Source organism: Acanthochromis polyacanthus, chromosome 4 (genome assembly GCF_021347895.1).
Source record: "Acanthochromis polyacanthus isolate Apoly-LR-REF ecotype Palm Island chromosome 4, KAUST_Apoly_ChrSc, whole genome shotgun sequence".
Taxonomy (NCBI): domain Eukaryota; kingdom Metazoa; phylum Chordata; class Actinopteri; family Pomacentridae; genus Acanthochromis; species Acanthochromis polyacanthus.
Genome location: NC_067116.1, coordinates 18,112,117 through 18,136,389, shown reverse-complemented (window position 1 = coordinate 18,136,389; position 24,273 = coordinate 18,112,117). Strand labels below are relative to the sequence as shown.

General features: G+C 41.3%; 1 protein-coding gene across 1 annotated transcript in view; it reads left to right on the top strand.

Annotated features, from left to right (window-relative positions):
• The window catches only part of syde2 (synapse defective 1, Rho GTPase, homolog 2 (C. elegans)), a 55,062-nt gene that overhangs the window by 18,027 nt on the left and 12,762 nt on the right, over positions 1–24,273 (top strand). The window contains 2 exon segments of the mRNA XM_022209484.2: positions 6,565–7,703; positions 15,122–15,248. Of these exon segments, the coding sequence (XP_022065176.2) occupies positions 6,565–7,703; positions 15,122–15,248 (1,266 nt within the window).

Sequence of the window (24,273 nt, the reverse complement as noted above, 5' to 3'; positions counted from 1 at the left end):
TCCGTTAAAGATCAGTCACAACAATAAAACCACCTGCTTAATATCATGCAGGTCCTACTCATGTCACCAAAGCAGGTCTGAACCATCCGGGCATGGACATAGGATCTCTGGAGGTTTCCTGAAGATGCCACTGGAATGTGTGGATCCTTTGGGTCCTCCGGGTTTAGGAGTGGATTGAGCTTGTTCCAGCACATCCCATGGAATCTCAATCAAACTGGGATTTGCGGAGGCGGGTTAAAGCCTTGGGCTCTTTGTTGTGTTCCTCAAGACATTCCTCAGAAGTTTTTGCAGTGTGGCAGGGCACATTGTCTTCCTCGAGGAGACTACTGCCACAGGATGGTCTGCAACAATATTTATGGAGGTGGTATGCATCAAAATAACATCCACATGAGTGTTAAGACACAATATTTCCCAGCAGAACATTGCATTGTGGTGAGATGATGAATGTTTTATCACGTCCTCTGTCAGTAATTTTAATGTTGTGGCTGATCTCTGTATTTCAGAGATATTTCAAAGTACTTCTTTCATTACCAGAGGAACTTTTTATTTCAAGCAGAATTGTTGCTTTAGCCACCATCAGGCCCTGCAGAATCCTTTACTCATACTGTGTCATGAAGTTAGCCATTTCTTTTTATTTATATAATTAAAATAACTTATGGCACTGAGGAAGTAATTTAATGTTGGCATAGCTCCAGTGTATGTGCGTGCTGTCAATGTCTCTGGCCTGTTTTGTCAACAGGTATCACATAGCTGTTAGTGTTTTGTTCACTTGTGTCAGTGCAGCGAGGTCGATGTGGCTGCAGGCTGACTAGAATTAGCAGCCACTCTGTCAGTTGAGTTACAGCGGGACAGAAATGCCGGCAGCGGTAGGCTACATGTGGAGTGTTTTGGCAGGGGGCCATGTTGTGCTAGCGAGAAGGACTGCATGCTTGGATATATTAGCAGGGGTTTTGTAACCATTGTAATGAAACGGCCGGGCTCCTGCGGCCTTGAAAGGCCTTCCAACACTGAGCAGAGCCAAGAGGAGGAAGCGGCCCAAAGCTGAGCCTCGGTCACCAAGGGAAGAAACCATAGGACAAGCATGCCATTCACCCCTTTATTTACATTCCCCTTGTTTGTCAGCACACCCTGCTCCTTTCTGTTTTTATATTTAACACACACATTTAGCGGACATGCTTGTACAGACACAAACATGCACTCAAATGAACACAAATGGTTTTACAGGGGCAATTGGGAACAGCAGATTATTGTCTTCCTGCAAGGCTTATCAGAGTCAGCTTAATGTCTCTCTCTCTCTCTCTCTCTCTCTCTCACACACACACACACACACACACACACACACACACACACACACACACACACACACACACACACACACATACTATGTTTTTCTGTCATTGTGGGGACATACCATTGACTCCCATTCATATCTAACCCCTAACCCCTAACCCTAACCCTAACCTTAACCCAGACCAAAACAATGCCTAACCCTAAAGAAACGTTTTTGCACTTTTACTTTTTTTCAGTAACAACAACATGGCCAAGAAAACACTGTTTAAACTTGTGGGGACCAAAATGAGGTCCCCACAAGTGACATTGTTTTCAGTTTTCCTACAGTTGTGGGGACATTTGGTCCCCACAAGTATAGCCAGCACCTGACCACACACAGACACACACACACACAGTCTCACCATCTTGTAGAACAGAAGCTAATATTCATATTACAGTTCATATTACCCAACTATCATCTACGTTTCGGTGTGGGCTTGAGTGACAATTTGGCACATAGTCGTGGATTGTAGAAACAAATATCAGACATATTTGATAATGATCAGTTGGTCACACACATGCACACACACACTCTGCACTCCCTCCTGCTGCACCTGTCTGGTGCCAGCGCTGGGAAAAGCCGTCATCATAAATTCCTGGGCTTTGTTAAGAGGTGTCAGTGACCTGGTGTCTGAGGAGGGCAGCAGGGTCAGGAAGGGCATGTGTGTGTTTCTCTTTATGCATACATATTTACATGCACTCTCCCTTTGTGTTACAGTAATATGGTGAGTGCATGTGCGTGTTAAAGTGTTGGGGGTGGACACAGTTAACTGGCTCAGGTGTCACACAGAGAAATGCAGACCTTTTGGCCTCTGACCTCAGAACATGGCCCTGGAGGTTGAGTGTCAAACCATTGCCCCTGAACCTCAGCTAGTGGGGTGTCACATTACTCTGCTGGCTGCTGCCACAAGGCCAAAGGCTACAGAGGACACAGCTTTCATATATGTGTGTGTGTGTGTGTGTGTGTGTGTGTGTGTGTGTGTGTGTGTGTGTGTGTGTGTGTGTGTGTGTGTGTGTGTGTGTGTGTGTGTGTGTGTGTGTGTGTGAAGCCACAGTCATTAACAATGCAACAGTCATTAACTTTGTCTGAGGCAGATCTGCCTTACAGGGAACATGGACGTTGGCCCAGTTCATGTTGATTATCAAATAAATGGAACGACAGCAGGACACAGATAGAAATGATTTTGATTCTCAGCCCTGAAGGCTCTTACATGAGAAATGAGGGTATTTGTTGGTCCTGTTGATAAGCATTGCTGCAGCTCACAGAGCTCTTTTCTATATCTCACATAATCCACTGATAATACAGTTCTACTTTTACTACATGTAGTAGGGCTGGACTGTTTGATTACAGTCACCATCACAGTATTATCAATATGCATGTTTACCTGATATTGCTCAGCTGTTCATGATACAAGTCAATGTTAACCTTAAATCCAAGTTTATTTTCCAACACTGTTGCATGTAGCAGCATTTTGTTAAATGAGACAAAAAGTTAACACATATTCATATTCTCCAAACTAAGATAACAGTTAATAAGTTGATGTCGGGCATCAAATTTTGGATAAAATTTAAAAAAAAAAAGAACAAAAGTGAACTTTCCATAAAGAAATATATGCAAGCAAATTCGCGTTTTGAATTTTTGATAATGTCTTGCTCTGGGTCATATAATTTGGACAACACAACTTTGTAAAATTATAGCTATACGATCATGCCAACAGGATTAGAGAAAGGCTTTGGGAAACACTGATTGACATTTTTCACCAAATAACGTGTTGAATAGTTGAGAAAATAATTAACAGATTGATTGACAATGGAAATAATCTTTAGTTGCAGCTCTAAACATGACAAAGTTCTACTGAGCTGATAGCGACTGTTACTACGTGGCTCTGACATGTAGTTTCTGACATAAATAAACAAGAAAAGCTATACTCCACTGAGGCTGCTCAGTCGTATCATTTCTAACAGATAAAATCTTGAAAAAAATTCATGATCCGCAGCGGTCGATTTGTAGTAGGATCGCAAACATGTGATCGTCAGCAGGCAGCCGACGTAGTGTTCACTTGTTGTCATGGTTACAGTGAGGCCTTGCTGCTATCTCGCAGTGATACAGAAATCTTTAACAGATCCGTGGATCCAGACAATAAGTTGAAGAGATCTAATGAGGTGGTTCTTCTGTTTTCTGACCTTCCCTGAAAATTTCATCCAAATTCATTAGTCTGTTTGTGAGTATTGTTGCACACAGACAGACAAACCAACGCTGATCGTCACATAACTCTGCTGGTTTCCTTGGCAGAGCAATTATTACCAGTTTTGTAATAACTGTAAATCAATAAGGCCTCTGTGGTTACTTACAGCTTCTCTAAATGTATGTAAAGTAGCAAAAGTACAATTTAAATTCCCCCTGTATCAATATTTCCTTTTGGTTAGTGCTCTAATTTAGTACTCAGTGTAACATGTCCTGAAATTCAGATTATTGAAACACTCAAGCCATGTTTCATGTAGACGGAATTTCACTCCTGAAAACCTTGTTTCAGCTCTGAGCAGAGCTCTCCATGTACCCGACCCCTCCCCAGATGTTGTTTGGTGAAGTTGCACCTCCACCCATTTTCTCCCTCCTCAGAGCGCCTCTGTGTCTATTATTGGCAGGAAGCCGTGACAGGGAAGGCTACTCAGCCAGGCTAAAAGCAGGCTAAACATGGTTTGATGAGGAATGTGAGAGAACAGCCGCATTCATTTGTACATTCACCAGACGGCTTGCCAGGCTTCCAGTCGACCATCCAGACCTCTGAGTGCCTGGACAAGGGGCGCCTTTGTCCCTCATCTGCTGGCTACACCCTGCCCTGCTCCTGCCCCCCATCTTACCCTTCTCTCCATCCTGTTGCACCTCCTCTGCCTCCCTCTTTTCACTGGCGGGCCCTCACCCCAGAATAGCACAGCAGGTCCCCTCTGAAAATAGAGCTGGTGATGTTGGCAGGGTCACACTCTCTCTCTCTTCTGTCCACTTTGTATCTCTCTGTGTTTTTCTCCCTCTAACAGAATCACTTTTTGTTTCGGTGGTTTATTCAGGGAATGTAACTGGCCAACAAAAACAATAAATGCATTTGCAATTGAAACAAGAAATCCAAAATCAATTAAAGTTTATGCCATGAATGCATTAAAAGTGTGAATAGCTGAGCGGTCTCTAGTGTCTTGTTTAATAACTAGGCCAGATCTGAAAATGCTCTTCAAAAAGCCCTCAAATGGTAAATTCTTCCAATTGAGTCATGTATTCCAGTCCTAATTCCAGTCCTTCCATGAAACATGCAGCGGGGTATCCCCTCTGCAGTGTAAAAAATGGCAGGGTAGGCACGCAGGAAATCTTGTTAAAAGAGTGCTGAATGCAGAAAATAGCTGTTTTAGAGAGGCTCGAGCTCCCCAGTGGGCAAGGAGCAGGCCCATAATTTGACAAATTCCACTTTAATCACGCCGATCGTAGTTGGCTCTGTGTCAGGTCTTTCTCTTCCCCTGCCAGATAGATTTTTTAAAATACGGAAGATGACAGAGAGCGTAGTATCTTGGCCAGTGTTTGGGTACTTAAAGTGTTTAGTCATCAGCGTAGACCTAAATTAAGAACAGTGTGTTCAAGCCAGAGGTGTAGTTACTGAAACACAAAGTAGAGATACCGTGTACAAGCGTCACAGTGCATGATGGATTTGTAAATTGTTATCTTTGGTGATTATGATAGTAACAGTCAGGACATACTGAGGGAAATGAAAGAAACTGTTTAGGCTTGCTAACAAAGTGATATGCAAACTTGACACATTGGAAACAGCTTAAGCACTTGCTGACTGGCTCTTAAAGCCAGTTTTTTAAAACAATGGATCAGATGACTTTGTGTATTTGGAACCACTTTACATTTGCAGAAAAAATGTAAAAAAATAAAATAAAATAAACTTTTTAAAAAATCATGTTTTTAAGTGTTTTTTTTTTAAATCGGAAATCAGTTTAGAAAAATCACAAGACTGACAGTTGGAAAAAAATGTTGAGTATCTGATCCGAATATCTTTCTCAGACAGAGACCTCAGCTAATGCTATGTTAGCAACTAGCTGGTAAAGAGCAAGTTATTCCCTGGAGGTGACCAAAACAGAGCTAAAAGCAGGACAAACTGATTTAGATTTGCCAGGTGGCCATAACAAATTGACATGCTACTAATTTGGCAGCTATTCACTGACACATTATCCTTAACATCTACATTAAATGATAATGTGTCAGTATTGGGTTGCTCTTCTCCCTGAAAGCGTTTATTATGCATTCTTATGTTGGGATAACCTGTTGAAAACGACATGGATACAACCCCTTATAGTGAAAGCCACAGTTTCAGTTCAGTAGACTAAACAATGGCTGTCACTATTGCATTGAACCATAGACGCTGAAATTTCATGTTCGTGTAGACGTCTAGTTAGAGAGAGCTGCCTACATGGTCCACTCCAAATGGATATTTCTCAGCTTGAATAATGACTGAGTAACTTTAGCTCAGCCCTGAGGCAGCTGCTGTCTCTAGACAGACATTTTTCTGCTTATAGACCACTGTTTCTACAGAAGCTTCTGCTAATAAGGTGCCACTATAATTTCCTTGGAATTTGATTGAATTAGCTCCACTTAACAAAGAGCAAAGAGGTCTTATTAAAACTTTACAGTTTTTCAAATCAGACCCATTTCTTTAACCTTTTTCTCTTAAACTGTTCATTATCATAAAAAAGGTCTAGGTTTACATATATAGACTGTAACTGTATTATATAGTGCTGAAGTGTTTGTATGAAGTGCTGCCTGCTGAATGTGTCTCAGTCACTGGATTACTGGGTTTCTTGTAAACCTAATCACTTGATGATGTGCCATGGAGGTGCAGCACTTTACTGAGACTGTAAATTATGGCTCATGCACACTTAGCGTTTGGTTTTAATCTTCTTTTTCCTGTCTGTCCTCTCTGGACATCTGAGAAGTTACTTGTAATCACAGGAGTAAGGCGGATTGTCGAGTGAAACCAATGATTAGAGTGACTTTAGGAACTTGGGACTGGTGGTACCCATGTGTTCCTCCAAAAAATTGCTTTCTAAACATTTTTCCTGCCAAAAATTTGGGCAAAAAAAATGTGTAAACATTTCTACAAAGTGTCAGCTACAGAAAAATCAAAAATCAAAATGCCTCAGACTCCTCTTTTAATCAGGCTTTCTCTTTTCTTGTCATTTTCTCTGCAGATGTTCTTGACCTCCCCAACACCGTTGGCTTCTCACCTCCATCCAGCCCAAACCCGGCCAAGAAGAGCAGCTCCATCAACTGGTCCTTCCCAGACAAGATCAAGTCCCCACGTACGGTCAGGAAGATCTCGATGAAGATGAAGAAACTACCAGAGCTTAGCCGGAAACTCAGCGTCAAGGGGACCCAGAGCAGCAGTAACAGCAGCAATGGAGGCAGTCAGCTCGAGCCCAGGGCCAATTCCCCTCGAAACAACAGTAGTGGGTCCGAAGTTGCTCCCCAGACTTCAGGACCTCCTCGATTAGCTGCTTCTGGAGGCGGGCAGGCGAGTCGTAATGTGATCTCACGTTACCACCTGGACAGCAGCGTGTCAACACAGCACAGCTTCAGTAAGAAGAAAAGTAACGGCAGCTCCAAGTCTGCTAGTAAAGGTGGCTACCTCAGTGACGGTGACTCACCAGAGCTGGTGGCCAAATCTGGGAAACACGGCTCTGCTGAGGGGAAGGGAGGGAAAGGCAAGGAGACAGAAGGAGGAGGTGGAAGCTCCAGACTCAACGGCACAGAGCTGGACATCGACGCTTTCCGCCATTACAGCTTCACAGAGCAGCCCAAGTGCAGCCAGTACATCTCCGGACTGATGAGCCTGCATTTTTACGGTGCTGAGGACCTCAAACCTCCACGCATTGACTCTCGAGACGTCTATTGTGCCATCCAGGTGGACTCGGTGAACAAAGCGCGAACAGCTCTGCTCACCTGTCGAACGACCTTCCTGGACATGGACCACACCTTCAACATCGAGCTGGAGAACGCCCAGCACCTGAAGCTGGTGGTGTTCAGCTGGGAGCCCACGCCGAGACGCAACCGTGTCTGCTGCCACGGCACGGTGGTGCTGCCCGCCCTCTTCAGGGTGACGCGTTCCCACCAGCTGGCGGTGAAGCTGGAACCGCGAGGGCTGATCTACGTCAAGCTGAGCCTGATGGAGCAGTGGCAGAACTCACTGGACGGGGGGCCGGAGGGAGACAGGGAGCCGCAGGTGTTTGGCGTGGAGGCTTGGCGGGTGGTGGAGAGGGAGAACACGGGACTGATGGTGCCGCTGCTTATAAACAAATGCATCAATGAGATTGAGAAGAGAGGCTGCCAGGTGAGTCTGCATGTGATTCAATAAGTCTGGCTTCAATCGACAAAGATGGCGGCTGTGGCAGGTTAATGTGTCTGTTTTATGGCTTTTATTTCCCTTTAGTCTGTGTGATATACAGGTAGTTTGTGATAATTACTTGAGGGATTCACAGTTGCCATCAATGCCCCGGATAATGAAATAGCTATTTTTTAAACTAAAAAATATCCAATTTCTAATGATGAAAAATGGAAAAGCAGCAAAGCCGCACACTGATTAGTTTCCCATTTAATTAACTTTTTTTAATGAAGTACACAGCTCAGACCTCAAAGCAACGTAATCCAAAGACTTTAAATGTGAAAGAAGCAGAGCAAATTGTCACATTTGCATGTTTAGAACCAGATAAAAATGTTTGAAAATGTATGTAAAGAATATGCTACTTTACTGCCAGTTATCAGTTGAGCTACTGATAATTTTAGAGTAGTACACTGCATAAAAGTACACATTAATAAAAGAAAGTCTGATCTTGTTCTGTAAATTGACAGCAGATAGGGATTCATTTGAAAGGAAGGCTGGCTGGATACAATTATATAATGTGTTTTTGTGCGAGAGTGAAAGAATAGACGAAGAAATAATCCAGCATCCTTTTAGCTCTGTGTTCCGCGAGATGAGTGCTTCCCCTGCAGCCAGTAATAATGCTGACTGACTGGCATGAGCTGAATGGAGAGAAGAGATGTAGCACACTTCATGATGTCATGGAGTTTCTGACTTCCTGAGGCGACTGGATCTTTTATTCTGAGAGGAGAAAGAATCCGAGTTAAGAAGCCGGCTGTGGCTGTGGCGCTGACGGCGGGGGAATGGAGTGTTCTCCTGGATCATGTGGTCAGAGACCAGAGAGAGGCAGCAGCGCTTCTCCTAATTACAACTGAGAGAACGGCAGTAAAAGTGTCTGACCACTGACTGATCACTGTAGGGGGGAATGCCAGCGGCAGCGGGTGCCCGAGGCCCACAGGCAAACATTAGGTGTCTCCTTAGAGCCTGTCCATTAAATGAGGCCCTTTATCTTCCACCTGTGCAGTACAAGGAGTAGCAGTAGAAGTAATGTTTGATATGAAATGAAGCAAATGATTATATTTGTTGATGTTACATTCATAGTTGGACATCATAGTTGGTGGTGCTTCAGACCAGAATACCAATTAGTGATCTTCTTTTTACCATCCATTAAGGCAGTATTTGTTTGGTGTCACTGGGCAAAATTTCCAAAATAACTTTTAAACATATTGTAGTTCAAGTAATCTGAGAAGACATGTGACTTCTGCACCTCTTCTTCACTTCGTTTTTGGAATTTAGGAATTCTAGTCAGTAATAGAAAACCATCAGCCAATCACTGGTCCATTAAGTATGAAGAGCACCAAAGCCCTTGGTGGAGATATAATGTAATCATACAATGGGATAAATAGCAGACTTTCACTGCAGAGTGGAGATTTGGAAGCTACAAGTGAATGCTGATTTTTAGCTTGACTATTTTTGAAGCATGTGTCCATGTTCGTTCTGGTTTGTAGGGCTTAGCACACAACAACTACAGGAAGAAGGCCGTATTTTCACATTTTTGCCCACTTTAGCTATTTATGTTGTCCATATTTTTCCATTTTTATTAATGTGTTAAATCCGTTTTGATTGCTATTAATCTTTCAGTCAATAACGTGTCAATAATAATTTTTTTAAAATGCTCACGTCATGATCCCAGAGCTCAGTGGGATATCTTCACTTTGTCATGCATACTTTTGAGTACAAAACCCAAATGTACCATGTTTGCAATAAAAGAAAATGGAGAAGTGAAGCAAGTTTTCACATTTGAGAAGCTGGATCAAGCAAATATGTAGGAGTTTTGTTTTAGAAATGATCAAAGTTGTTGAAATTCTCTTTGAGCATTTTTCCCTCACTACATGATTCTAAATTGTCAGATTTAATCTCAGCGAGCAAATGGGGTTTTTCAAGTGTCCTGCAAAACTTGTTATGAGTTCTCAGTTGAATTGTTAGGGTCTACTCAAATTTCCCCTCAAGGATTAATTCAGTTTCATCTGCATTCTTTGCCAACTCCAGTGCAAAAGAAGAAAACATATCAGTGGTGGAGTCTTGAGGGAGACACGGTTTACTCTCTTGAAGGAAAACTTGCACATCAAAGTCTGTTTACAAGTGTTGAGGACTAATGCATGTGTGGAAAAAGCTGAATAGAGCTTCTTGTAACACCATAGGGAGCTGTGTGCAATACACAAAAGTTTGTTGGTGTGGAGCTAGAAAGAAGTTATCTATCTATCTATCTATCTATCTATCTATCTATCTATCTATCTATCTATCTATCTATCTATCTATCTATCTATCTATCTATCTATCTATCTATCTATCTATCTATCTATCTATCTATCTATCTATCTATCTATCTATCTATCTATCTGTCTGTCTGTCTATCTATCTATCTATCTATCTATCTATCTATCTATCTATCTGTCTGTCTGTCTGTCTGTCTGTCATATTCTTTTACATTATATTTGTGCGATATACATGCATACACTAATATCAGATGTCAGATTTTTGTTAAGCTTTGTCTTATGACGACCATTCATCTCAGCTGTCTGGCTACACTGTGGCGCCTTCACTGAGATGCTGTAACTCCACTTAGCCACTAGTTTTAAATCTGTTAGCTCAGTTTTCTTCTTTTTACATAGCTCTTTGTCCTGCTGTGCTGTGATTCCTATCTGTTTCTGTCTGTCTGTGTTCCACTCCGTCTAACGATGTTTGTCTTCTGTCCTTCACAGCCTTTCTTCTAATCTCTCCCCCCGCCCCCGTTTTGCTGCCTTTTTTCATTACAGAGATGCAGAGCAGACTTTGCACATGCTATCAGTCTGAGATCAAGTGTAAGGGCTCCTCCAGGTTGCAGGCAGACAGGGCTTAGGATGGGGTTGACACCAGATCCCAGAGGAATTTGCAGGTTGTGTCACCAAAGCACGCATAGCCAGCAGTGGGTCTTTACAAAAGATAGTGTGGATGTTTGATGGAGGCTCTTCTCAGGGTTTTCTAGGAATTGTATGTCCTCAGGGCCTCTCCAAGCTTTTAAGGCCCTGGATGATTGTGGGTATTTCTAAAGACAGCAGATGATGTCTGTGTCAGAGGCTGGAGTTATGTGTGTGAGCACTCAGGGCCCATTAGAAGGGACATTTTTTTAAAAGGAGCTATCCCAGTAACCTACATACATGACATACATGACTGTAACAGCGGTACATAGGTGTTAGGACATGTTGGGAACAGCTCCACAGATTTACTGACTTTGAGATGTTGAATAAGCAACACTCATCTGTCTTTTGAAGGAAAGACTGTTGGGCTTTCACACACAGACATAAATGATGTAAATGTTCCATGATGCTTCGTAAAAAATGTACTGATGGAAAGTTAATGTGGATTTTTGGTTCCATGTTGGTGTATGTTTGCACTATTTTCTAGTTGCTTGGGGTCCATGGAGAGGACTTATCTTAATCTTTGTATGCAGTAGATTGGTGTTTTAGTGTCTTAGCTGTCCAAGCAGGCACAAGTTTTGGGCTCCATGAAGGGGTCCATGTGGATTCTCATAGACCTAGGCAGGTTAGAAAATTTACATCAAGGATCATAGAGCAGGAAACTAGGTCACTCGAAGACATGGAAAGTGTTGCTCTGACATAACTCTTGCCTTAAAGGATTCAAACCAGCCAACAGCATGCCACCCCTCTCTGAATATTGATTGATAGGTTGAGTGTAACTCCATGGCTAGTATGGGGTCTTTTGGGCACAGTAAACATCAGTCTGTGGTTTTTCTCACTCAGTCCATGAACAAAGGTATGAGAAGCAAGAACATGAACCATAGTAGCCTTCATTTCCGGTTCTTCCACATTTTTTTGACACTGCCCCCAAGAGACAGCAGATGACTACAACAGGTAGACTTGTGTCTGCAAAGCCCTCCGTAACACCAACACAGTGGATTAATTTTAAAGCTTACATGTGGCTGGTTTTGCTTCCAAGAACTAATCTCTCCTGTTAAGTCATAGTCTGTTCGTTAGGTGAAGGATACAGTTCTGGCAATCAGTGCTAAAGCATAGTTAAAAATGGCAAGATGTTGTGTTGTATTTTGTTTTCTTGCATTGGCTTACATGGTATTTGTAAAAGGTTTTGCTAGAATTCATACTGGAACTTTAGTGAGACTGAAAGTCTGATGTGTTTTTTTTCCACTGAAGTAAATAAATTTAAGTACATTCTCCAGTGAAAATGCAGGGACAAATTTAGGTCTTGTGCTTTTAATGCGATGGTGCTCGATTCAGACTTGAGTCACAGAAGCTGGAGGTGTTAAGGATGTCTGCCACTCAAAGACTGCTGTTCTGACTTTTGTGGGAATTAAGTCTGATTCTCATTCAAATATAAAACTTTTCAGCTACATTTATACACTGAAAGAGCCTTATTGTGGTTCATTTCAAGCATACAAGGTACAACACTACCTAGTTCTGTCACCTGAAGATGTCTATTTTTTTATTGGGTATTTTCATTTAATTTTCTGACATTTTATTCTCCAAAAATGTATTGGATCAATCGAAACAATAATTAGCAGATTAACCGATAATTGATTTTGTTTGTGTAGTCATGTCCCTAAATATGTGCTCTACATTTGTGGGGAATGAAAGTAAATCTCATTTTTGAAGGTGAACAGAGAATTATTTCACTACTTGGCTGAGCACTCAAGCTTTAGTGCAGTCAAATGCACTTTTCCTTATTCTTCTTTTACAAGGTCTTAGAGCTAATCCCAGACCAAGAAGAACATCACATCAACGAGCATCCACTCTTCTACCCGGGAACACTTTGTGTTTGGAGGTTATTGTGCTGCTTCATTCCGCATATAGGTCTCGGCTGGTGCTGCCTGTTGTGTTGCCCGGCAGCCACAGTGCATAAGTGCAAGCCCTCTTTTTGCTAACAGCTGTTCCCCGCCTGCACTCAGCTCTCTCTCAAAGAGAGAGACTCTTTTTTTCTGAATGGACTTGTTGTTCATTGTGCCCAGTGACTTCTGTTTACTCGCACACAAAGCCAAATCCCTGCCTAATCTGTCCTCCTCTCTGCCTCTCGCGTGAGGTTTAGAAAACGCTGCTCCACTCGACGAGGAGAGCTCGCAAATAGTTGGTGTGGTGGGACGGGGAGACATTGTGGAGCTCCTACGCTGGAGCCCGGAAAGGCCGGCGGTGTGTGTGCAAGTGTGTGTTTGTGTGTTTGTGTGTGGAACCGGACCCGACCCGCCATTCACAGCCCACTGACTTAACACGTTACCGAGGCAACCACACCAGTTGGTCTGCTATGCTACATACCAGACAGACACATGTAGGAGAAATTATGGTATGTCTGTAGCCAGGTCTAATCCCGACATAACAAGGAGAGCAGTGGTGCCGAGTTTCAACTATCAAATGTCTGGAGTTCCTTTAGGTCACACTCTGGAGGCTTAGGTAAAGAAACATAAATGCTTTATAGCTGGGTGCTTTCATTTTTAATGCTGCTCTGTCACCTGGCTCTTTAGAGGAGCTCACTGTTTATCCATTCACTCAAAGGGATGTGACACTTTTATCAGACCTCTGACAACGTCTCACTTTGTTCACTTTCAAAGGAGAATTTTTATTTCGCAGCCGCATTTCAGTAAGTGTATAGCTTTCAATCATATATTCAGTCAGTGTTGGTCTGACAATTTAAACAGCCTGTCTTGGTTTATGGTCCCTAATGGTAGTTTATACTAAAACACTATAGATAGATAAGGCTGTGCGACATTACTGGGTCCGTTTGCCGCTTCTGTGACTCTTCTTATAAGTCTTACTGTTATTTTTATTGTTCAGCGTTTACATTTATTGCCATTGGTAGCCATTGTGGCTCCACAGTGCTCATCATACAGATAATTTGTTGGCTTTTTTGGCAGTGAAATCATCTTTTTATCTCTTACCATGACACTGAGAGGTCAGGTGCAAACTTAATGACACTTTTTTTAGCATTTACCTGCATTTTGTGCGTGTTACATGTTACAATCTTGCTTTAGTCTAAAAATAGTGCAATATTCTTTGTACAGATGAAAAATTAAGAAGCAATAAAACACATCTTTGCTTGATTAATTTCATAAAGAAGTTTAACAAACAACCTGCTAGCTTAGGTGTGATGAGTTGAATCCACAAACAATAAAATGCACATTTGCTCTGCTCAGGCTTTTGTCGATTGAGCCTTTTTAGCTTCAGTTGTCTGGAATTGAAGCAAATTTTAGATAGCCTGCCCCTTTAAAATGAAAAAAATTTCACCTCTATTGACACATATGAAAATCCTCAAGATGTGCATAATTTTCAATGGCCTTCGTTTGCTGTTAGTGGCCCTAATACTTCAATTTTTCATATTTATTTTACTATCTGTTGACCTGTTTTATTTTTATGTAGTTTTTCAAATGTTGTAGTTTTTCAATTTTTATCCCTTTTTTCTGCTTTTTTGCACATGTTTTTAGTATCAGCTGCCTTAGAACATTAACAGCACTTTGGTCAGCTCAGTTTTTTTTTTAACATGCTCGATAAATACATTTAATTTGATTCGATAGATAGATACTGGATCAGCCTGCAGAATGTGTGACTCCGATCTTGCCATGTTTTTGGTGATTTTATCACATACTTGAAGCTAGAAGTGCCTACCACAATGGCCGCTGCATCTGTTCAGCAGGAGTATGTTCCACTCTAAACAGTGTTGAAGCCTTTTGTCAGTCAGTCTGTCAGTCTCAGCTGAGAAGAAGCAGCTGGTGGTCAGTCAAGTCAGTTTTATTTGTTCAGCCCAAGCTTCTCTCAGGGCTTTACAAGGTACACATGACACCCTCTATTCTTAAAACCCCAGTTTGGATAAGGAAAATTCCCACCCAAAAAAAAAAAAACTCAAATTGAGAAAGTAAATCCTCATGATGAGTGACAGACAAGGAATTTCTCCTCACAGGTATTTGTTAAAGCTCTTTGGATTTCCATGTAATATATTTCAAATTATAGCCAAAAAAATTCAATTGAAGTTGGCAAATGTCCCTTTTTCTGTTAGATGAGTCCAAATATTTTCAATCCCTGTTGATTGTGCTGTTTTGTGAGAATCCAAGCCCCTTCCTATCCTCCTGTGTCCCATCAAAAAGTGAGTCTTGATGGACTTATTAGGAATATATACAACTTTGTCAGCTGTCATTTTGCAGAGATAAAGCAGACCAGTGTTTGAAGACGTGAGTTCTTCGTGGAAATGCTACAGGCTCCCGTCCAGCACATTGTTTGAGCGCAGACGTAAAACTTGATCGATTGGGCTGTAAAAATGTCTACCCCGCTGTCATCTGGTTGTCTCCGACGCCATGCGTGTTTATTTGACCTACTTGTGTCTTTGTGTGTTTCCAGGTGGTGGGTCTGTACCGTCTGTGTGGCTCTGCGGCGGTGAAGAAGGAGCTACGAGAGGCGTTTGAGAGGGACAGCCACGCCGTGGAGCTGTGCGAAAACACGTATCCTGACATCAACGTCATCACAGGTAAAATGATCACCAGTAACAGAGAATGTGAGGTACCAGCAAAGCTCAGGATTAGCACACACTCAGTTTAATTAGGAGGTTATTTAAACCTCGTGTAGTCCTGCGGGTCAAAACTGACCCATTTTAAAGTTTGATAATGTGGAAGAAATGTGTATTTTTACAGTGAAACTTCTGATGTTCACATTTTTAACATTGTTTGGTGGAAACAAAAAAATGTTAAAGATGTTTCTTAAGAACATTCACCAAAAAATCAACCCAAATCCAGCGAAATTCGCTGGATTTGGGTTGATTTTTTTGTGAATGTTGTTAAGAGAATATTAGAAGTTTTGCTGATATTTATATAATCACTTTCAATATTTTTAAGATTTTTGGGAAGATTTTTCCTCATTTTTTTTCAAAATATTTTGAAGAATTTTCTTTCCAAATTTGGGAGATTTCTTTTGAGATAAAACTTTTAAGGGAAACTTTTAAGGAATTATTGGAATTTTCTTCCTGAAGGTTTTGCAATTTTTCAGAAATTTGGGGAATTTTTTTTACTGAATTTTTAGATTTTTTTCAGACAAGGAAGCAATATTTTTTGGAGCCAGTAAATGAGGACAGCAGGAGGGTTTACTGGATGGCTTTTCCAGAGAACCTTGGTGTCCTTTTGGTCTGTGTTTGCCTTCAAAATACCCTCTTACCTGCACTTCACTTGTATATTACATAATACACAGCGAAGTATACAAAACATTGAGCAGGTTTCCTGTGCCACAGTCTGAACAGACTGTCCCAGATAAAATCAGTGACCTTTGATCACAGCTTCTTTCCATCATCAGTTATCCTCTTGATTAATCTTTTGGTCCAGTGTGTAAGAAGCTGGCGAAAAATATTTTTTGATATTCACTTATTCACCTCAAAGAAAAAGAAATACAATAAATCCTCACATTAGAGAAGATGGAACCCAGGTGGACATTTCTGTGTAAAAAGTTATTTGTGTTTCTGAACCGCAAACTTGCACGCAGGTTTGAAAAGCAAATTATCTTTTATTGAACTGCAAAAAAACAAGAATGCCAGTCCTTAAACTTATAGCTCTGTTGGAAAAAATAACCAGATCTGTACTTGAAAATGGCAATATTTCATCAAAACCATTTTATTCTATATTTCTCGTTTAGAAATTGGCTAAATTTGAAACTGTTTTCACCAACCATCCATCCAATATCTACAGACTGCTTTATCTTCAGTGTGAATCTTCCCCAACTGACTTAGAGAGAAGGCTGGTGACATCTTGGACAGGTCGCCGGTCTATCACAGGGCTACATATAGAGACAAACAATCACAGTCTTTCTGTTCAAGTCATTTTGGAAGAAATTAAAGCAATTTTAGACATTTACAAAGTTTACATTTTTGAAAATTCAGCTTTCTAGTGTTTAACATATTTTTTGTTATTTTTACAGGATTTTTTCTTTATTTTTTACAGTGTGGGGATGAGATCATAAGTCATTTTGGGAAGAAATTAAGGAATTTCTTACCAAAGTGCCCCAGTCAGTCAATTAACTGGTGGTTTTGTGACATTTTAGCTCACACATTTACTGAAATATCTAAACACGCAAGGCATTACTCTGTCTGGGGATGGTATTGATCCAATCCAGCAAACTTGTCTGAACTGGTGTGACCGCTGCAGATAGGTCAGTGTGTGTGTGTGTGTGAGTGAGTGAGTGAGTGAGTCTGCTGTTTGTAGTGAAAGCATTCCAGCCGTCAACATATAGACCAGGCCCTGAGGGAAAGGCCCATACACACTTGTCGTCAGACCATCCTGTACATTCAGGTCATTCCTCCTCCTTCAGGTTTGTGGTTGAGACATGCTCCGTGCTTCGTACTGTCCTGACTAGGTCACATCAAGTCAGAGGATTTCTCTTGTCAAATGTAAACAAGTCGTCCTGAAGTTGTGCAACTGTCCGAAAAAGAGCGCGGCAAATGTTGTGTGTCATCATTCGAAGCCGGTAATTTAAATTCCACTCAGATTCCTCCGAGTCGCAGCTTCTTTCCACTCTGTTGCTGCTCTGAAATTAAAAATGGAAATAGTGAGTCTCACAGAAACAGCTGTGTCATTGAATTGAGTAATGCTTCCAGGAGTCTGACAGATGACAGGGGAGGCAAAGTCGTAGAAAATGACTTGGTCATGATTTTTTTTTTACTCCCACAAAAGGAGGAAGACCATGGAAACCCCTGGGCATTGTAGGAGCTGCTGTTGGTTTTGGAAAGAGGCCCCATATAGGCGTCGTCCTATCATGCCTGCTTTGATCCACATGCATTTGCATGGCAGGGCAAAGAACACAGTTAACAGTTGAGCGAGTTAGAAAAAAAGGACCAGCACCGGCGAGGATTGTTGGTTTATGCTCCCTGCCTAAATTTGCTCTGCCAAGCGAGTTGGTGGTGCAGATGGGCCGGAGTGAGTGGAAGAGGACAGAGAGGGAGAGGCAGGGGGGAGGGAGGCAGATGAGGGCTTTATGGTGTGTGCTGCAGAAATGTGACATCCAATCATGGATCCAGTCTTAAAACACACTTTCCTGGAAAATCTGGTAAAAACATACCTGTTTATTGATCTCATTTTACTTTTCTTGAGTGTTTTTAAAAAATAAAACCTGGATTTCGACATTTAATTTGAAACAATAAGTTAAGAAACTATAAATTAAACATTAAAAAATCACACGTTATTCAGTATGAAGATAAAATAATAGCAGAAAAAGATGCAGGCTGACGCTACAGTTTACTGTGCCTGACCTTTTTATGATCGACATGAGAGGCCATGAAGCAAAGAAACTGACAGTGTTTGAATTTGTAATTGAAGTATAAACTAAGTTTGGAGTTTTCACAGTGTGGACTAGTAATAAGTGATCAGCTAACAGATGAGCCAAGAGAACTGGCGTGTCACACGGCTAATTTAAAATCGGAGGCAGTGAAAGGGATTATCTAGGGGTCAGAGTTCAATCCAAAGCTTGCAAAACATGCTCAGTGCGTGGCCCTTCATTGTTTCAAATCACAATCCTTTGTTTTAAATGCAATGTTCTCTTAAAAGATCCACACAGGTGTCATGAACATGAGCAGCACACTGTGAAAAATCAAGACAAGCAGCCTTATCTTCAGCAGGTTGTGCTCCACAGTTACTCTTTATAGTCCTTACACTCTGTAGAGGTGAACAGCACCAGGGTGTCGCATGAGCAACACCTCACTGTGCCGACATGAAGGTGATATCACCACCAATTATTTCTCAGTGAGAAAGCTTATTAGCATATTTCACCAAAAGTTCAACTGTTGAATTAATAAGGTGTTTGAAGTGTTTCTCTGATTTATTCTGAAGATGTGGGCAGAACTTCTGAGCTTTTAGACAGTTTGATGCCAACTGTGCCAAAGAGACTAATGAATTAAAGATCTCCAAAATATTTGGAAAATGCAGTGTTCTAGACAAATTACAAGATTCAAAAAAGGACACTGCTCGCTTTTATTTCTAAATTTCATGCATCCGCTCACTTATTCATAGCATTGATTCCTCTCAGGAGGTCTTCGTGTTGTCATTTGGCTTCATTAGATTAAAACAGTCAGAGTATTCGATGGTGTTTTCCTACATGGTTAGGAATGTTTCTCTCGGTAGTTTGACATGATGATGATGAAGGTCAGTGAAGGCTGTTTGGTTGCTTTGTTTGTGACACTGGCAGCCTCAGCATCCTGTGGTGCTGAGCAGACCTCAAAATGTTTGCAACACAAGCTTTAAATCACAATTTATTTTAGAATTACAATGCAACATGGAAAAACAGAGGAGAGTTTAGTGTCACAGACTGACGATGGAGCCTTTGTGTCATAAAACTTCCAAGTGATGGAATGATGGGAGAGCAGCTCAGATATTTGTCCCCTGTGATGAAACCAGAGCATCCTGAGCTCAGTTCGGTTATTGATCTTGGTTTGTGGTCCTTAATTTGCCTGACTCGTCTTTTCCACAGCCTATTTCCCTACTTTGCCCCCCACCCTCGGCAGTACTCCAGTGAAGACATGGAAAGTCATTAACAAGTGCCCCCTTTGTTGCCGAACAAACACAGATGGTATTTGACTCACGCATGGGGGATTAGCTGAACCCTGGGCCGACCAGGGAAGCAGACAACCACTTTACAAAGAGCTCCAGGCCTGCGTGGGTGTCACAGAATGTCTTAAACTGCAGGTCAGGAAGCGAAGACTGTTTGCAGACACGTCTGCGACGACTCCACGTTTAGAATGAGAGCCCGACTGTCTTCAGAGTTAGTGTCGGGGTTTGTTCATTTTAGGCCATGGAAAACTTAAAGCAGCCATGGTGTGAAGTTTTACCATTCCCCTGGACCAGGCAGCGACACACACATCTCCTGCAGCCCCCCTGGTGCTGTGGGGGCGTGCAGGACAGCAGGGAGGGGGCTGGACGGAGAACAAACCCCCGTTTGTTCTCCAGGCGGGGCACTGACTGCAGCACTGACAAGAGGAGTGACCTTCCGCTTTGTTTGAACAAGAGGTCAAAGGTAGAGCCATGCCCCAGTGCATTGTGTGCCTTGTAGTGTTTGGTGGCACATTTGGAACATTGAAGTGAATTGAGTGGGGGAAAAAAATACATCAGAATACTTTGAGCTGCATGTTTTGCAGCAGAATTTCAAGGGTTTGTTTAGCCGCTTGTGGTTTCAGGACTTACTGTGCAGTGTTTGTGGAGATAAAGAGTGTATGTATAGAGCAGACGTGCTGGTGCAACGCCAAACCTCAACAGTTTAAATGTGAGAGAAAAGACACAGCGTGTGCTTGTTGTCAGCTTGGCTGTGAAAGAAAGTGAAGCACCTGCAGGGGAGGCACACCTGTTCACCCCTGAGCCCCTGACCTTGTGTGTATATGTGTGTGACTCTCTCGCCGAGCATGTGTGTGTATGTGTGTGTGTGTGTGTGTGTGTGTGTGTGTGTGTGTGTGTGTGTGTGTGTGTGTGTGGATCAGGCACCAACAGGGGCTAAAACACAAAAGTAAACACGAGCCCTGACTCATAGCAGGCTAATGATTTACCTGAATGGCTGTATTCTCCCTACTACAGCCAAACACAAGCACATGTGCACAAGCACGTACACAGATTGTTACTCACTGGTGTTTAATTTTTAAATTATTGGAAGAGAAAAAGCACAGTCATGTGTGTTTTATACATTGCGCATCAGGAAAAAGGGTGTTCTGTTGCATCAAGCGGTGCTACCATGGAACAGTCCTGCTGTTGTTGTGTCTTTCTCACAGCAGAGGAAAGGTCAGAGGGTCTACCATGCAGGAGTTTCCATTTAAAAGGGACAATAACAAAGTCAAGTGATACTTCTCGTTGTGTTTTATTTGTCTCTTCACTAAAAAAGCCTTGGCGAGATAAGGAGGACAAGACTTGGGGCATTTTTGCTTCCAGGGAGTTTGTTGTGCGACGATGAAACATGCAGATTATTATTATCTCACTAAAGTCTCCGTAAAGATTGACAGTGGGAAGCCGGAGGATGTTCACAAAGCATTTCTGTGTAATCTGTTTTGGAAATCGGCAAGTTTAAGGAAGCGTTAAGGAGAGATTTGTTTATGGGCCCTTATAAAATTCTTCTCATACCAGATTTCAGACCAAACCTGATGAAAGTAAATGATAACAGATGCGTTCGTGGATGTGAATCGGAGCTGAAAACGAAAAGGAAACATGCTGCCACAGATCACGGGGCATGTTTAATTGCAGGGGCATTTTATGAAGTTTGAAGTGCAGGTTTGCCTCGAGCTCTGTTAAGTCTGACCTTGGTGACTTGGAGCTGTCATTGTGTTGGCTTACCTGAGATGGGAGGACAGACATGGTACGACAGTGCGTTTGCTTTGGTATGAGTTGTTTTCTGCAGAGCCTCCTCCGACTGCCTCGGGAATGCACAATATTTCTGTGTGTGTGTTTGTATGTGTGTGTCAGGAGAAGTTCAGAAGAAATAATTTTGGAGGGGCTTCAAGGGCAAGAAAACAAAGTTGCAGTTGCATTGTTTATCTTTTTGGTTATGTATTCATCATTTTTTAGGGTAGATTCACAGCATAATAATCAGTCTTATACCACATATTAGTGCATTTACAATCGTAGTTATTTCTGATTCATACTCTATGATACAAACATGCATCATGAGCTGAAGAAAACACAATAAACTAATCTGTGATCATTACAAGAAAATATAATAAAATCCCTGTGCTTCCATACCATATTTTATGTGTATTTTGAAGAATTGAATTAGAAAATGTTAAGGAGAGTTTTTGACTATTTTTAGAAAGAGAAAACACCTTTTTTTTCTAATGAGTTCTGACAAATATATAACTCACATCATAGATGTAACATTTCAGTGAAGTTTTTTTTTTCCCAAATGTGGGTTATTCTATATTTTAACAGCAAGATTATCAGTGTTGCTGTTTTCTAAATATCGATTATATGTCTTCTTGATTTTCTAATAATCAATGATAATCTTCAAAAGCTAGGACAGTTTATTTTGAAGGTATTTGGTCTTAAAATTTTATTAAAAATGCGACAAATTAAAAATTTAGACTATGACTGCAAAGGACTATGACTATCTTTATTGAAGTTGATATGAAATTGAATTAAATCATGTAGTTTTAATCTGTCTGAACATCAATATAAGCGCAATTAAAAGTACCTTTTTGACCCTTGACAAGAAAGAAGTGATTTTTTTTTTGTCTGATCTGTAAATGAAAACACATTACACTGAATTAATCACTGTTGAGTTTTTGTTTGTGCTAAATGCCACTGTGCAGATACTGATGCTAATCTGAGGCTCTGTAGTGTAACACTGAGCTGCATTTAAATCCTTTCTTCACTCTTTAATCCAATATATTAGGGCTCTGATTCCGGTCCAGCTCATCGAAAGCAAGACAGGAAATCTAAGTGTGTCCTCACCTGAAAAAACTGTTATTAGCTAATATTTAAGCAGTAGTTTGTTTTTCTTATCCTAAAGGTGGTGATGAATGATGGACACACAATGTCAGTTAGAACAGAGTGAAAAGCTTTAAGCCTCTGGCTCCCTTAAAGAGCAGAATGAGGACTTACTGGGATTAAAAAGTGAGCACGTTAAGTTGTGCCCTCTGTTCGCCTTACTGGCCTGAGGAGATGTCAGTGGATTTACTCTGAATCGTTTTATAGTTTACTGTAAATAGAAAGCAAGAGACAGAGAGGAAAAACACCTCGAGTGGACGAGAGGTGATGAATTAGGAGCTTCTATTTATAGCAGCCTAATCAGAACCAAAGGATTGTGTCACTACTTTGGTATTTTATGCAAACAGGATAGTATTTGACATAGACACATCTTATTATCTATTTTTATCCCAAACATACCTTAAATGTGCTTTTTTAAAGCAATCTCTGTGTGCCAACATAGGCTCAGTAATGATTTTCTCTGTGTCACTTTTCATAGACAGTGAATGTTGCGACAACACTAGCGTCTCAGACCAAAACATACGGGCATGTCGGCAACATAAATATTTTGTTTTCAGGTTTTCAGAATTTTCAGGACACCAGCTGAACATTGTTTAGCACTTTCCTTTTTGCAATGCAGTGTGTTAGGTCACTGTTGGTTTGTTTGGAAGCATTTAGAGCGACTAACAGTTTCAATGGGAGGGACGCATATGCACCAACACAAGGCCAGACCAGCTACCGTAACACAGAACAACAAAGCTCAGATTACAACACACACACAGAGGATGTGTGACTTCATCCTCAGCTAAGGAAACCATTAATCCACTATATATCTAGTTGTTTGTTTATTAATCTTATATTCATGTTGAAAGTATTGCTCGTATATGTAAGTCTATAGAGGGTTTGCACTGATGACAGGTTATTATTATCATGAACATACCCAGTACAAGGAACACAGCTGTTTAGAAGCAACTTTAATGAAGAAAAGTAAACCAGTCTTTTTGAAGTTTGTATTTCCCTAGTGCTAAGCTAAATTTGAAATATGTGGAGAAAATGTTAACCATGAAGACATTTTACAGAGAAAAATGGATAGAAATGGATCATGCTTAGAGTTCTCATGCTGATATACAGTCATATGATTTGTGAGGCATCCGGATTTGTATTGAACCAAAAAAAAAAACCAGCAACAAAGCATCAACCTGCAGCACAAAACCCTCTCAACAGGCTTTACACTAAAATCTGAATATTCAAATTGCATAAATCAACAGCATGAAAGCATCGTAACATTTGTGCCAAACAGCAACCGAAGATGAACTTAATCCATGACAGCTATGCAAATGTAGCACATAAATAGAAGGCAGCAGTGTAAAAGTAGACGCCAGCAGATAGCAAGGAATCGCCCAGAAGCAGAAGTCCTTCGCCTCCGCAGTGTCACAGATTACTGATAGCACCAAGCACACAAAACCTGAATGGAATCAAGACATTTCCGATAAGCATGTGAGCACAAGCACCTTGTTTGGAAGAGCAGTGATCTCTAGCATCTAACATCATGGACAGGAAATCTCTTATTCTGGCTTCCAGTGCACATTTGAACCCAACAGCTGATAAGATAAGGGAGTGGAAAACAAAGCTGCGGAACACCAGCAGCAAATCAACATGATTGGACTGTTAGAAAAAGCTGCTAAAGCATCAGCGGCGAATGCTGGTGGCGCTATGTGAATCTTTACAAACGTGCAGCATGACAGAACTTGATAGACGGTATAAACAGCGTGGATATAGGAATTTATACGTGATGTATAGAGTGTGAATGTATTCGTGGCTCATTTCACAGACAAATACTTGTGTGTGAACAAACTTACATTAAAGCTTCATTTTTTGGAAGATCATTCGTCAAGTGCATCATTTGCATTTCTAAATGGTTTGACCCTCAACAAGTTTTTCGTGAAGGAAAAATACAACTTTATTTATCTTGGTACTGATCTGAGACATTCAGCGTGTACTTTGGAGCAGACCCAATATTGCTAATTACACAGCCCCCAGCCTTCCCTGAAAACTGATCCAGCTTCATGCAGAGGGAAGAGA